Source organism: Hipposideros armiger, unplaced genomic scaffold, assembly GCF_001890085.2.
Source record: "Hipposideros armiger isolate ML-2016 unplaced genomic scaffold, ASM189008v1 scaffold_40, whole genome shotgun sequence".
Taxonomy (NCBI): domain Eukaryota; kingdom Metazoa; phylum Chordata; class Mammalia; order Chiroptera; family Hipposideridae; genus Hipposideros; species Hipposideros armiger.
In genome coordinates, this window is record NW_017731390.1 from 2,639,077 (window position 1) to 2,653,310 (window position 14,234).

Consider the following 14,234-nt stretch of genomic DNA (forward strand, 5'->3'; position numbering starts at 1 on the left):
GTCTAGAGGGGCACCGTTTGGGCCCTGTGTGGTACCCCCCAAACTTTCTCCCTCAGGGCACTGGCGGCAGGCATGGCGTGTGCACCACGCACAGGTGTCCCCCACCCCCCCACTGGGGTGCCCCCCGCCCTGCCGCGCGCGCGCGCCACTTCCTGAGCGCAGCCCCGCCCTGCGGCTCAGCCCCGCGGCGTCTGTGGCTGCGGCGACGGAGGTACAGGTGCCTTCGCCGTTCCGCCCACCTCCTTCCCACCCGCCTGCCGGCCTCGGCCCCAGGCCTTCACGGCCCCTCTCCCGCCACACACTCGGCCTCCCCTCCGCCCCACCAAATGCAGGCCGCCGTCGCCCTCCCCGAGGAGATCCGTTGGCTCCTGGCAGGTAATGCCCTGGCCCTGGGAAGTCCCTCCAGTGCTGAGCTGAAGGCAGGAAAGGGGACGCCAGCGCCTCCCAAGGCCGGGCTTTCTTTTTATCACCCACCACCTTCTAGAACCTCAAGGCTTCTAGAGTCCTCAACCCTTTTGCAAAGACAGATTTTCATCCTCCTAACCTCAGGGGCTCTTTCACTCCCCTCAGTTCCTCTACATTTTCTTTTTTCTCAAGGCGTCGCCACCCGGTCCACTTAACCTCCAGGGCTTCTGAACAACTGCAGGCCAGGTTCGTGGCCCCCCCCCCCCCCCATGCCACCTGGCGTGGTCTTCAATCTGACTCTTTTTCCTCAGGACTCCCTCAGGCCTGTAGGCTTGCACCCTGCTCCCTCCCCAACCCAGGACACTCGCCGTCTCGCACAGAAGACCCTCATCCGCTTGCTTAGAGCTCCCTGAGGCGCTCAAGGGGACAGTGAGGGGATCATGGGATCCTATGGCCAAGGACTGGGGGGAGTTAATATGAGTTTTTTTGTCCGCACCCAAACCCCTGGCTTCCCTTTACCAGCCTGCCATCTTCTGGGGTCTCATTCTCCACCCAGGGCAGGCTGATCCTCAGTATCACGTTGCTTCTTGTTCTAGAAGTGCCCCATTGGTGTGTTCACCTGCAAACTCGAGTGCCTAAGCAGTCCTTTAAAAAGTTAAGGCCATACTCACTAACACTTAACCCGTCCTTCTAACACTCCAAAGAGACTTTTTACTAATGGGCAATATTGGCTGCTCGGTTCACAGTTGTTTTGGTGCAAGTAACCTGTTTTCCTGGAACTGACCTTTAAAAGACAGAGGCCTGGAATCTGTGCTGCCATAAAGGTCTCCGGAGGAAACTGCTGAGGACCAAGCCTTTTGGCATCTCAGTGACATTTTTGACATGTATTTAACAGATGGCCTGCTTTGGGCAGGTCATACTTTTGGCAAGGAGTATTGCTTTTTCAGTTTCTCTGGATTTAATTGGTTTTATATCTCCCTTACTTTGTTATCTTGCTATAAATGCCTCCTAATCAAATATTTGGCAAGTTCTTTCAGTCTCTGTTTGTAGCACTGTTTCCATTCAGGATTGTTTCTGTGTAAAAGCTGTCAACTAGATATTTCTTTTGAGGTGAACTTTCCAAAATTTGTTTTACTTATGACCCGAGTAAATGTAAAATTGCAGAGTAGAAAAGTGTTCGCGGGTTAAAAGAGCATCATCTAGGTATCTAAGAAGATACCTACCATCCAGCCTTCCCTCGGCTGTTGATTCAATATTCATTGTGTAAAGAGAGGCTATAAGTGTTTGGTTTCCAGGAAAGCAGGTACTGTGGCAAAAAGTTTCATTCTGCCCTTGCATTTAAAGATACAAAGTGATTCCTTTTTATTGGTATCTGTCATTTGATGAGAGGAAACCTATTTTATAAGCTCGTTAAACTACACTTCTATTTTGTGTGCAGCCTCAGTAGAAAATTCCTTTTTATTTTCAGAGACTTGCAATGAAATCCTCTCCTTCAACATTTTTGATGTGCAGTTCTTTATTGTTCAAAACTGACACTTTGGTAAACAACTCATTTCTGCACCTGCCACCTTCCTTTAGCTTAGATTATATTCTTGTTAGCTGACTGTTTTTAATTGAAGTCTTCAGATCTCCTTCTAAAGCAGAACCTTTGTTTGCTGACAAGTAGAGCTGGGTATGAATGGAGATTAATTGCATGTCACACACTTCTGTATCAAACTTGCTGTGTCTTAACAATCTCTGTTGGTGCTCGGGTCTTTAGAATATATGGGGGAGTCTGAGATTAAATTTTAAGGAGCTTCATTAGTTAATGTATTTCTTTTAGGCCTTTTAAAAAAGTTTGCAATTAGAGTTTGAAACTGAAACAGAAAAAAAATGTAAAGGTGAGGTTCAACCAATCATTCTATTGAAAAATGTTTGAAAAATATGTTTCTGAAAGGTTCATGCAATCATAGCAACATATAGGTTATAGGTTTTTTATTTTTGTGGAACACTGTCTCTGGCATAGACCAGCAGAATTACTCATTGTACTACAAGTAATTTGTGGCTATTGGAAACCCATAATCGCTATCAATTTAGTGTATGTTGCTGTTTACTTGTTTCTCCCCCTACGTACTTTTTAAGGTTGACTGTTGAAAATTAGAAAATATGTAGGTCCTGATACCTATCTTATCACTCAGTGCAGAGAGTCACAGGGTGAGAGGGCTGCCACTTTAGTGCTGCCACATGACTGTGGGAGTGGAGTTTCCACAATGAATTACTATTTTTATAAACCAAGGCATAAGCATTTGAACAGTGATTTAACGCTGGCCATCAGAGCTATAACATAAGCATTTATTTATTTATAACTACATGGGCATAAATGATGGGTGTTTTTGACATAAAGAGTGTGCTTTAAAAAATAAAGTATGCAAAAAATTGTGAAAGGTTTATGTCAAAATTTTGTATAAAGAAGAAGCAGAAATTCTGGAAGTCTAAAATTAATTTTGTTTAAGGATAAAATTTTAAATATTTAAAAAATGTTTCATTCAACCCAGAAACTCCACTTCTAGGAATCTGTGTTACTGAAATTAAAGGACATGAGGTATAGATAAGAATCCATCCTGAATACCCATGAGTTGGAAAAGGTGGGGCAATGATATGAATGAATTATTTATCTTATGGAATATTTTGCAGCCATTAAAAAAAGATGTGATGAATAGGCTTAGAAAGTATCCATAACATATTAACATATTTTTAAGCTAAAAAACAAGGTGCACAATAATATATATATATATATATATATATATATATATATATATATATATATATATATATAATCCCATTTTTGTCTGAAAAATGTATGTGCAACCCTAGGAAGAAGTAAGAAAGAATATACACCAAGCTGTTACCATTGGTTTCCGTGGGAGGAGAGTGAGAGGGTGGAAGAGAGAGATTATTAATTATATTTCATATATCTTTGTGTTATTTGAATTGTGACAATGACCAAGTAATACTTTTGTAGTCAGGAAACAACCAGTAAGGTTATTTTAAAGAAAAAGGAACAAAGAGAAGACAAATGGAAGCTTGGAGAGGTCAGAGTGCTAAAGGGCCATCAACCAAGATTGTGATTATATTTTTCTCTTGTTATCCCTGGGGGTGTATGTGTGGAATTAAAAAAAAATCCTTTCTTGGATTTTTGGCAAGTGTTAAAGCAGTGAGCGACTACTAGAATAACTCAGGAAACAGCTTCCTCAGATAGACTCTGTCAAGCTCTCATATAGAAATAGTAACTAGTCTGTATCAGCAAAGAAGTACCTTACAGATAAGTAAAATGAAGGGCACTTGCTGCGTTATTGAAAGAGGAGGAAATATTCCGGTCTGTTTGCAAATAATCAGGCTTCAGATGTAGAGCCTATCTTTTTGTTTTTGTTTTGTGATAACCATGATGAAAACAAAAACAACGGAGTGCTGGCAGTTTGCATAATCTTTGTTCCACAGATAAACACATCACCAGTTTCTTTCTTGTCTTTCTAGTCCTGCTTTGAAGTCAGAAGCACAGGAGGCAAATATGAAGGAGGGAGAATAAATATTTCTTTGGTTCACACTGTGTCCTGTGTGATGGAATGGGGCCTATTGTCTTTACCTTAATAGTTAATAGGGCCCAACTACCTACAAGGTACCCGAAGTCCTGCTCAGAATATGGACTCAAGCCAAAATAACATCCACAACCCAGCTGCATTTAGTAGCAGTTGCTGTCTTAATGCTGGTTCTGATATGCCTATGGATACTTATTTTTAAACTTCCTTGGAAAGAAGTGGTCATTAATCATTTCCTTCCAGATTGTTCTCCAGATTTGTATTGGTTGATGCAGCCAACCGTACAATCCTTTTAATGTAGCAAAACTTCCACTCTATGGAGCTCGCAGGAGTGACTGCTCTGGATAACTGAGGATATTCTCCTTAAGCACGCTAACTTTTTTATTATAAACATTTGGGATCCTTTTTTTTTTTTCTAAAATGCATTAGGAATTTTTCTCATTTCTTCAGCCCATCAGTCTGTGTTCAAAGGGATCTCCCTTGGGCCGGCCGAGTGGCTCAGTTGGTTAAGAGCTTGCTCAAGAGTGCGAGCTCTGAGCAACAGCAGTTCGAGTCCCGGCCGGAGCTGAGCAGCCGCTGAGCTGCCAACAGGTGGCAGGGTGGCTCAGCTTAAGAAAAACAAAACAAAACAAAGGGATCTCCCTTGAACTCTTTAACTCAGAGTTGTTATATAGCAAATATCTGTTACCGTACTTTATGAAAGTATGATAAAGTCTATCATATGTTACAGTTTGCTCATCTGTAAAATGGAGATAATGGTATTTATATTACTATAAATAAAGGACTAAATATTTTAAAGAACTTAGAATAATATCTGGAATGTATTAAACACCATCAAGTGTTTGGTAAATAAAATTAAAATCCTCTTTAATGATGTTTCTGACATAATTGCACCTGGACTGCTTTGTGATTGTCTATGTCTGTTTTCTATTTTTATTGTTGGCACTTTTTTTCTACTGTTAGGCCAAGCTTATCATTTTGCACTGCTCTCTCAGTGTATCTGTATTCCCAATGTGACTGGAACATTAGATAATCAAGTTTGTTGGAATTAAGATATGTGTAAAAGAAGGTATGAAGGGCTGTCTTGATGAACATGATACCCAAACCTTTAGGTGTGGCCTTTGTGACTTGTATTTTGGCTGCTCAGAGTCTTTTTTGCTTAATTTTTGATAGTGAGTTGGTCTTCTATATAGGTGGGGTAACTGGTCAACTGAATTCTGAAAGGTGAACTATGACCATACTTCTGTTTCTTTTTTATGTTAGATCTTTCTGATTATAAAAGTAATAATGCTCATTGTAGAATATTTAGAAAACACACAATGATATACAGTGACCCATAGTCAACAATTGTTAAATTTCCATGTATTTCTTTTAGTTTTTATTATATGTCCATACTTTAGAAGTTGGGACATGTTGTGACTATAGTTTTGTATACTGATTTTTCTACTTACAGTGTTTCACTTGCTATTGTTTCCTGGAGTTTTTCTTAGATCGTGTATTTTATTTTCTTTTAAGTGATTTAGAATTTATACATCCTGGTTTTATTCCACTAGTAGTTTTACCCTTATGGCTTAAAAAGCCAAAAACCAAAACAAACAAAAACATGTCCTTCTGATTAGCAACATTAAGAATGAATATTTATGTTTTGGCTCTTTCCTCCAGAGATAATGGAGGAAATTGCTAATATAAAGCTTTGGCTTATAGATATTTTTGGATGTTGTTGAGAATATGATTAGAAATTTTCTAAACGTTTCTGTTCTTTAATAAATCTACTTCAGTGGGAGGCATTTTTCTTGAGCTCTCCAAGATGATCTTTTCTTTTTGGACTTGAGTGTTTTCTCACAGGTCCTGTATATTTTCTTTGTGTTAAGTTTGCCTAGATTCAAATCCTGACTCTGCCACTTTCTTTTACTACCTGTTTGACTTTGGGTCTCAGTTTGCTTACCTGTAAAATGGAGATAATAATAGTACCTATCTCATGGAATTTATATGATGAATAAAAGAATAAATATTTGAAAATAATTTCTCTGGAATGTGTTAAAACACCATTAAGCATTTGCTAAATAAGAAAAAAAGTATTTTCTTTGAGGTAGTCCTATCGATCTCTCTTTTTTTGTAGCTGCCTCTCCACAGGAAAACTTTTGTGTTGGTGGTTCATCCTTGCTTCTCTAAATTGGGGGAGGTTTTGTAGGGGTTCTTTCAGGGTCGCCTCCAGTTTCTTCCTTCCTTAGATCAGAGTCCAGTGATTATTTCTAGGAGAAACTTTATGGAGAAAGGAAAGAAGAAGTTAGTCATGGCTAGCTTAGGAAAGATAATATGTTCCTTACCTTGTTATAGAATGCTTTGCGTGTAAAAATAGTATTTTTGTATAACTCTCAGTTGAAAAAAAATTGTAAGGTTTACTCTTCCTCTTCTCTCTTTTTGTTTGCTAGTTATAAATAAAAATTGGTAGACCTATTTGAGCTTCATTGTGGGTATAGCCTAGATGTTAGGTGGGCTGGCCAGGCCTTTTGAATTCTAGGTAATATCTACTCTCTAAGAAAGCCCAAACATCTCCTCAAGATCTGGGTAATTCTCAAGATGCATTCCTTCCAGGCTTCTCTGTTTCAACACATGCTCTGTCTGTCCTGGGTTTGTGCAGACCTAAACTAGTGGTTCCCAACTGGGGTGATTTTGTTTCTCAGGGGAATTTTGGCAGCATATGGAGACTTGTTTTCATCGTTACAACTAGGGAGGGTGCTACTGGCATCTAGTGGGAAGAGGCCAGGGATGCTGCTAAACTTGCTGCAGCACAGTCCCCACAGCAAAGAACTATCCAGCCCAAAATGTCAGTTGTGCCAAGGTTGAGAAACTGTGGCCTAGATATATCCTTATCCTCAATTTCCATAAAAACCTCCTCCCCCATAAAGCCCCTATGAGTATAGAAGACATCACTGGAGATTCAGGGGGTGCAGGGCGAAGGAGGAGGGGTTTACATTGCGGGAATGCAAATGATCTCAATCTGAATATTAGACATCCCTATTCCTAAATGCCCTTTTGACACCCCAGTCATCAGAGAGTGCCCTCTGGCCCTGTACCTGGTGTGATTTCTAGCCTTTTGCCTTCTCACTGGTACTTTCTCCCTTTATCCTATCTGGAGCAAAATAAATTAAAAAAAAATTTGTCCTTGCCACATGAAAAGGCAGTCTATGTATCTGTTTAGTTGATTAGGTTCCCACCAAATCATAGAGAAACAAGACACTTTGCCAAATAATGACAGTTTTCTCCCGAAGAGGAATTCTAGTGCCAGCTATTAAGATAATAACATTTTTACCTCATTACGTAAGTGTAATACTTAACCAATTTTTAATCATTTTAAATATAGGAAAAAAACAAGGTAAGTTTCAAGTTGTACCGTCATCTGAGAATTTTAATACATTGACAAAACTATCATAGATCTATTTTTTGCATGTTATAAGCCATTACACCCTACAGAAATCCTATAATTTCTGCTACATTTATTCATATTTATTTCCCCTGTGTTTCCAAATTCATTGCTTGCTTTTCCGGTTTGTCAGTACTGCATTATAGGTTAGGCGATTATAACAGATGGCTTTTCAGGTTTGGAGTCTTTGAGTTCCACTGTTTAATTTTACTATTCAGCTTTTCATGGAAGATAAGACAGATGTGGGCTCAAGAGCAGGTCTTAGCATCCAGAGAGCAAGCTTTCCTGAAGGCTGATGGCTTTGGTAAAATCATTTATGAATTACTTACGTTCTCATCTAGGGTCTCCTTCTGACATTGTTGACATTCTAATATTAGTATCTTCTAGGGAAATTTTTATTCACATGATAGGAGCTTTACTAAAATGTATTCAGTGACACATATTTATGCTTACTTAAACCAATATTGTAGTTGAATTAGAATTAAAGTACTGTGTATTATAAATCTACAATAGTATGAGAAGTATGGGGGGGTACAGAAAATACCTCTTAACTGCACTGTAATCAATCTCCTTAAAATCACATTCCCTTTAAAATAGTTTTCTTTCTGATAACTTCTTTTGTGAACCTTTTCATCCATCATTGCCTCCCTCCTTCCTTCCCCTCTTCCTCCCTCCCTCCTTTCATTCCTTCCTTCTCAGTACTTTTAAGGTATACTTTATATGCATAAAATGCACCAGTCTTAAATGTTACAACAGGATGACTTTTATATATGTACGTACCTGCGTCACTACCACCCAGATCCAGACATAAACCATCACCCTTGAAAATTTCCTTTCTAGTTCTGGAACTTCATGCAATCAGTACGATCTCTTTTGTGTCTGTCCTCAATGCAATGTTTGTGAGAGTTATCCATGTTGTTCTGTGTATCAGTTTTATCTTTTTTGCTAAATAGTGTTCCATTGTGTGAATATCCCGCAATTTATTTATCCGTTCTTTTGCTGATGGACATTGAGCTTTTCAGTTTTTGGTTTTCATGAATACAACTGTTGTGAGCAGGCTTGTTTTGTGAACACGAGCGCTCATTTTTCCTGGATAAATCTCTAGGAGTGGAATTACTGGGTCATAGGTAGGCATATGCTTAATGTTATTAGAAACTATAAACAGTTTTTCAAAGTGAATGTACCTATTTTATACTCCCACCAGCAGTGTATGTGTGCTTGCTCCATATCCTCACCAATACTTGGTTTTGCAGTCTTTTTATTTTTAGACATCCTGGTGGACATTCTTGTCCATGTATTTTATTTTTAATTACAAAAATAACTCATGAACATATTTATTGTAGAATTATTGCACAACACAGAAATACATGGACAACTTGATTTTTTTAACGTAGCAGTGCTGGATACTTTTCCTGTGAATCCATCTGTGTGTATGTGTATGTGTGTGGACTTCTGCACAGTAACTAAAAATTTATTTAACTGTTCTCCCATTGGTGGATGTTTAGGTTGTTTCCAATTTTTTTATATTTACACAATGCTGTAGGGACCATATCTGTATGTGCATTTTTGTATACATATGCAAATATTTCTTTAGGATAGAGTCTTAGACTCCCAAATGAAAATTACAGACGTGTTAAACCTAGATTTTTAGTCTGGCCACTAGTTAAAACTTAATCTAAAGTACTCTCTGTGTTTTATTTTTGGTTTTTGTTTTTCCTGTGCTGTGAGTATATAGGTATTGTCATTTTTCCCTCCTCTGGGAGGTGGGAGGAGAATTGAAAACATAAACACCACACATTTCTTGGGTCACGGGGCAGAAACAATCAGCAGGCTGAAGCAAACTAGAGCCAGAACATGCCGAAAATTTCTCTGTTGTATGTTGACAACTTCCTGTGAGCCAAAACAAAGCTGGTGGGTGTGATTTTAGCCTTGCCAACAAGTTTACCCTTTAACAAAATGCAAAAAATATATGCCTTGAGGATTGTAATTAATTGCCAGATCAAAAGTTTAATGCAAGGTTTAAAACAAGTTCTATACAAACTGAAAGTCATTTCCCCCATTATGATACTTTTATTTAATTGGCATGAAAAAAGACAAGAGTTCTAGAAAGCCTTCCATTATTAGGGTAGGAAAATTACCATATTTTGTTGTGTATAACGAGTACTTTTTGGCCCAAAGTTGTGAGGGAAAAATAAGGATGTGCGTTATACATGAGTAGTACTAATTCTGTATCTATATAAATGTTTTTAATTTTTAATTTATGTTTATGAGTAAAAAGTGTAATTCTAGAAATCAATAACAATATCCATATGCAAAATAACACCCTGGAATATGATAATCGGTTTTGTTGAACTTACAACAAACTTGCAACCATGAAGAGTTCTTGGCCTTCCATGATGTGTAAATATCGTAAATTTGTTACTGATACATAAAATTTCTTGTACCTTGTATCTGTTCTTGTGTTTTGTTATTGTTACATAAAATTTCTTGTACCATAATATGTTAAAAAATAAATACTAAAATCCTTTTATGATACAAAAACCAAGTACCTAAATGTAAACAAATAAAAATTTGAATTAAAAAACACAAATGAAAGGGTTTTTCCCTGAAAGTTTGGGCCAAAAATGTGGGTGTGCATTATACACAGAAATGCATTACACATGGCAAAATACAGTAAACACTGACATTTTAGAGGTTTGATTTTAATGAGATATTTAAGAGTGACTGCAGATACCCTAATGGTCTAGTATCTTCAGTGTACCTGTGACAGGGAATCAGGAATATTTGTTTCTACCAGAAGCTGTCAATGATGCTCTGTAGAAGTTGGATTAGCCATCATGCTGGTTTCTTCCGTAAAATAGCAATATGTAACTTAAAGGGAGAGTTGTGATATTTAATTTAATGTCCAGGATACCCAGATATCTAGAATGAAAGGTGGTTTTCTATGTGTATTTCCAAGGTGGAGGTTGTCGTGGTTTGGCAGGTGTGGTTTGCTGGGTATGGCAAGGTGGGTGGGTGCAGTCTGTTACTGGGAAGGATGCTTTACTGTTAGCGGTTCACTTGTGGCAGTCCTGAGGATGATGCAAACAGTTTCACTCCCTGCCTACCACCATCAATCCAGACAGAGGGCACCTGGGTGTCTCGCCTCCCCTTTGTCTCCTCTCTCCCTGCTCTGTAATCCCAACAATCCTTCCTCCCTTCCTCCCTGCCCCCCCACCCCTACCCTTCCACCACACACACACACACACACACACACACACACACACGCTTCCCCACACAGGGGTCTCCTATCCATCCAACCTGGAGGCGTGGTGTCTAGTCTTTTTTTTAAGATTTTTTTTATTGGGGAATTGGGAGAAGGGGAACAGACAAATTGCTGTCCTTTTGTTCTTCAGTCTAGTTGTGGAGGACGTTGCTTCACTGGCCCAAGTTGGCACCATCATTACGCTCTTCCCTGGTGAGGCAGATCAGTCGCTGGCTTCTGGATGGCCGCTCACTGCGGCTGCTGGCTGTTCATGCTGGCTGCTGGCTATACACGGTAGCCCATGGCAATCCACTGCAGCAGGGGCTGTAGCCTACGCAGTCACTGGCGACTCACGGCCGCCCAGCTCTAGGTTGAGCTGTTGTTCAGCATCTTAGCTGTAAAGGGCAGTGTCACTGGCCTTTATATGTGGGATCCGAACCGGGGTCCTCTGGCATCCCAAGCCAGCTCTTAGCCAATGCACCACTCAGCCAGCCCCCGTGGTGTCTAGTCTTTAAGGCTTTAACTTCTTCAGAGTTTTCAGAATGAAGCATCTACAAGATAAACATTTTCTTCTTTTTGGTTAGGAAAAAACACTGGGTATCATTGCACATCTAAGCAAAGATGAGACTGAAGTAGCATCCTGCTCCCAGAATTTCTTTTTTTACATCAGTGAATGGTTTGCCAATGTTTACTTAGGTGTTTTCTTATAGAAACAAATTTTTATGGGAAAAAGAACCTTGCTTTTAAAGCTGATTCCTAGGCTAGGCTAGATCATTAAAAACACAAACAAAAACAAACTACCTTGTGAGTATTCTACTTACAGGAAAGAACTGTAGACATAATGTTTTGATGGGGGTTGATCATCCACCTTGGGACCCCAGAAATCCCTTCTGTCTTGAAGCCTGGGCCACTCCATGAGAGTCCACCCTTTCTCCCTCTGTTCCCTAACTCCAGGCTTTGATGGCATTTGTGACTGAGGAGTGACTCCAATGTGCAGGGCTAGAAAAGGAGTGAGGAGCTGGGTGGGAGCCAGGTGGGGTTCTGGGTTAGGGAAGAGACCATGTCATGGGCTAGAATGAGAGCAAGAATGGGACCTCCCCTAGGCGGGAGGTGAGACCCAGTGAAAAGACCCAGAGAGAAAGAAGAGAATTTCTTCTCCTCATGTCCTCTTCCTCTCCTGCCTCCTCACCTCCAACTCCATCTCCCATTGAAAGTACAGCTACCAACAGGTGTGGAGGTGCTGTGATAAGAGGAGGGGAGCTAGCAGAGGGGGTGAGGAATGATGACAGAAGACAGCAGAAATGAAATGACAATAAAATCAGCAGCAGCAGCAAGACAATGGATATTTCTCTGCTCGCGCCCAGCAGGACAACCGTTCACATTGAAAGAGTATTTGCAAGTACTTGGGGACTTATTTCACTAAAGAGAGGACCTGAGATACTGCCCAGCATTAAACTTCATAGAACTAATTTGGTGAATCATTTTAGCCTGTGCTAACCAACCGTTTGGCAGATAGACAAAAATCTCAAATATTTTCTTGGATATAATGCCAGTGTAGGCAGACATTTATGCCATCCTTCTTTTAGAAATGTGAGTTCTGCTTTAGTAGTTCAAATACTTTTGCAAGATATCCCTTCTGGAACACTGATGGGTTTTTGGTTGTTGAAATTGTTTTCAGCAGCACTTGGCCATTCATCCTGCCTCCATATAGAAGGTGGATTGAAGCAAACTTTTGAATTGTAGAAACATATATCAACAGCTACAACAAAAAACATTTGCTACTGTTAGGGAACACCGACTTAATTTTTTTTTTCTTTCAGCGTATTAGGAACATTACTTAGAAAACAGATGAAGGAAACCTTTATCTTCTAGTAGTTTGAAAAATGTGACCCATAAGATGTCATTCTCCCCCAAGTAAATAAGAGTAGCATTGTAAATGGACAGAGTCAGACATCTGGGAGAATGTCAGAAACTTTCACCAGTCTACAGGACCTAGTGCTCTTGGGTGCATCCTGCCAGGTCAGAATCTTTTCAGCTGGCCTCACGCAGACCCTGCAGCAGTTTTTTCCAGGGGTATGATCATATCTACGGTGTTCCACATACCCTTGGTTCTCTTGTCCTTCTGTCTTCCTTTCCTATTTTCTTTCTCTACTCTCACTTGCTGAAATAGATAAGCTGCCTGGAAGCTAAGGAATCTGTGTTTTAGGGCAGCTGTGAATTAAAATAGGAAGATGCATTTTTGCCAGAACTGTGTTTACCTTTTAAATATGGGACTTAAAATCATAATATTTAGTATAAAATACTGTCTATTGCTATACCTTCCAGAATTATCTTTCACCACTGTTTTTCTTGCCCCTAACCTTTATGCTCTGTTCTCCAAATTGAAATTCTTTCAGTCTGTCCAACTGAACTGAGCTTTGTCTCCTCAGGACCTTTGCACATGATGTTCCCATGCTTGTGCCATTCTTTTCCTCATTCTACCTACTCCCTTCCACCCCCAACATACACACTTGGCCTGCTAATTTGGGGGTTTCAGATGAAAGGCAAGGTCTTTGAGAGGTCTTCCCTGACATACCTTTCTCTTTAGACTAGGGGCCTCCACCATGGGCCTATGCCACCTTCACTTTTCTTATTATAACTCCTACCACAATTTATTCTAATGGTCTATTTCAGTCTGTATTCTTTGCTAAACTCTAAATTCTTAAGAGTTTAGTTTTTTCTTATTCACTTTTTCAGTAATTAGAATATAATAAGTACTTGATAAATATTTGTTGAAGAATAAAGGCATGTAGAAAAAAGTGGCATTGTTTATGGTGTGTTTCTGATTTTGCCTTTAAAAAAAATTTTTTTTCAATTAAAAAATTTTTTTTAGCTGAGCCATCCTGCCACCTGTTGGCAGCTCAGTGGCAGCTCAGCTCGGGCCGGGCATTGAACCGCTGTTGCTCAGAGCTCAAACTTTTGAGCGAACTCTTAACCAACTGAGCCACAGGGCCGGCCCTGATTTTGTCTTTTGTCTTCAATGTGAGGGCCTTTACACCATGTGCTATTGCTCACTCACCATTTGAAGGTCATTGGGTTTTACCGTATTTCCAAAGTATAAGACTCACCCTTTTTAAAGAAATTTGGGGTCTAAAAACTGGGTGTGTCTTATACAGTGGTTGTAGTTTTTTTTACTTGCATTTCCCACTTTTTCGCGCTTATTGTCTTTATGCTTATTGTTTTTGCACTCGTTACCGGTATATTATGGTAGGTAACATTTTGCCACGTTCTGCCCAGAAATGGCTCAGAAAAGATTTTTGTATAGTGCTCAATTCAAGTTAAAAGTGATCCAGTTTGCAAAAGTGAATGGGAATCGTGCTGCTGAATGTAAGTTTGGTCCTCCTCCAACTGAGAAAACAATCCGAGACTGGCTACGGTAAGAAGAAACCCTACTGAAAACGCCATGGCAGAAGAAGGCCATGAGAGGCAATATATGAAGACAGTGATTCGTCATTAGACACAGATGAGGACAAGCTAATGGTTGGGAGTTTTGACAGTGATGAGGAGTTGTATGAATTTTATGATGAATAAAACTTGAGTTCAATAA

At 39.7% G+C, this 14,234-nt stretch overlaps 1 protein-coding gene across 1 annotated transcript in view; it reads left to right on the forward strand.

The window, feature by feature from the left end:
- The first annotated feature begins 206 nt into the window (after positions 1–206).
- Positions 207–14,234, forward strand: part of SKAP1 (src kinase associated phosphoprotein 1) — a 304,650-nt gene continuing 290,622 nt past the window's right edge. Inside the window, exon 1 of the mRNA XM_019638609.1 lies at positions 207–375. Coding sequence (XP_019494154.1) covers positions 327–375 — 49 coding nt within the window. The 5' untranslated portion in view covers positions 207–326. The remainder of the gene's footprint in view (positions 376–14,234) is intronic.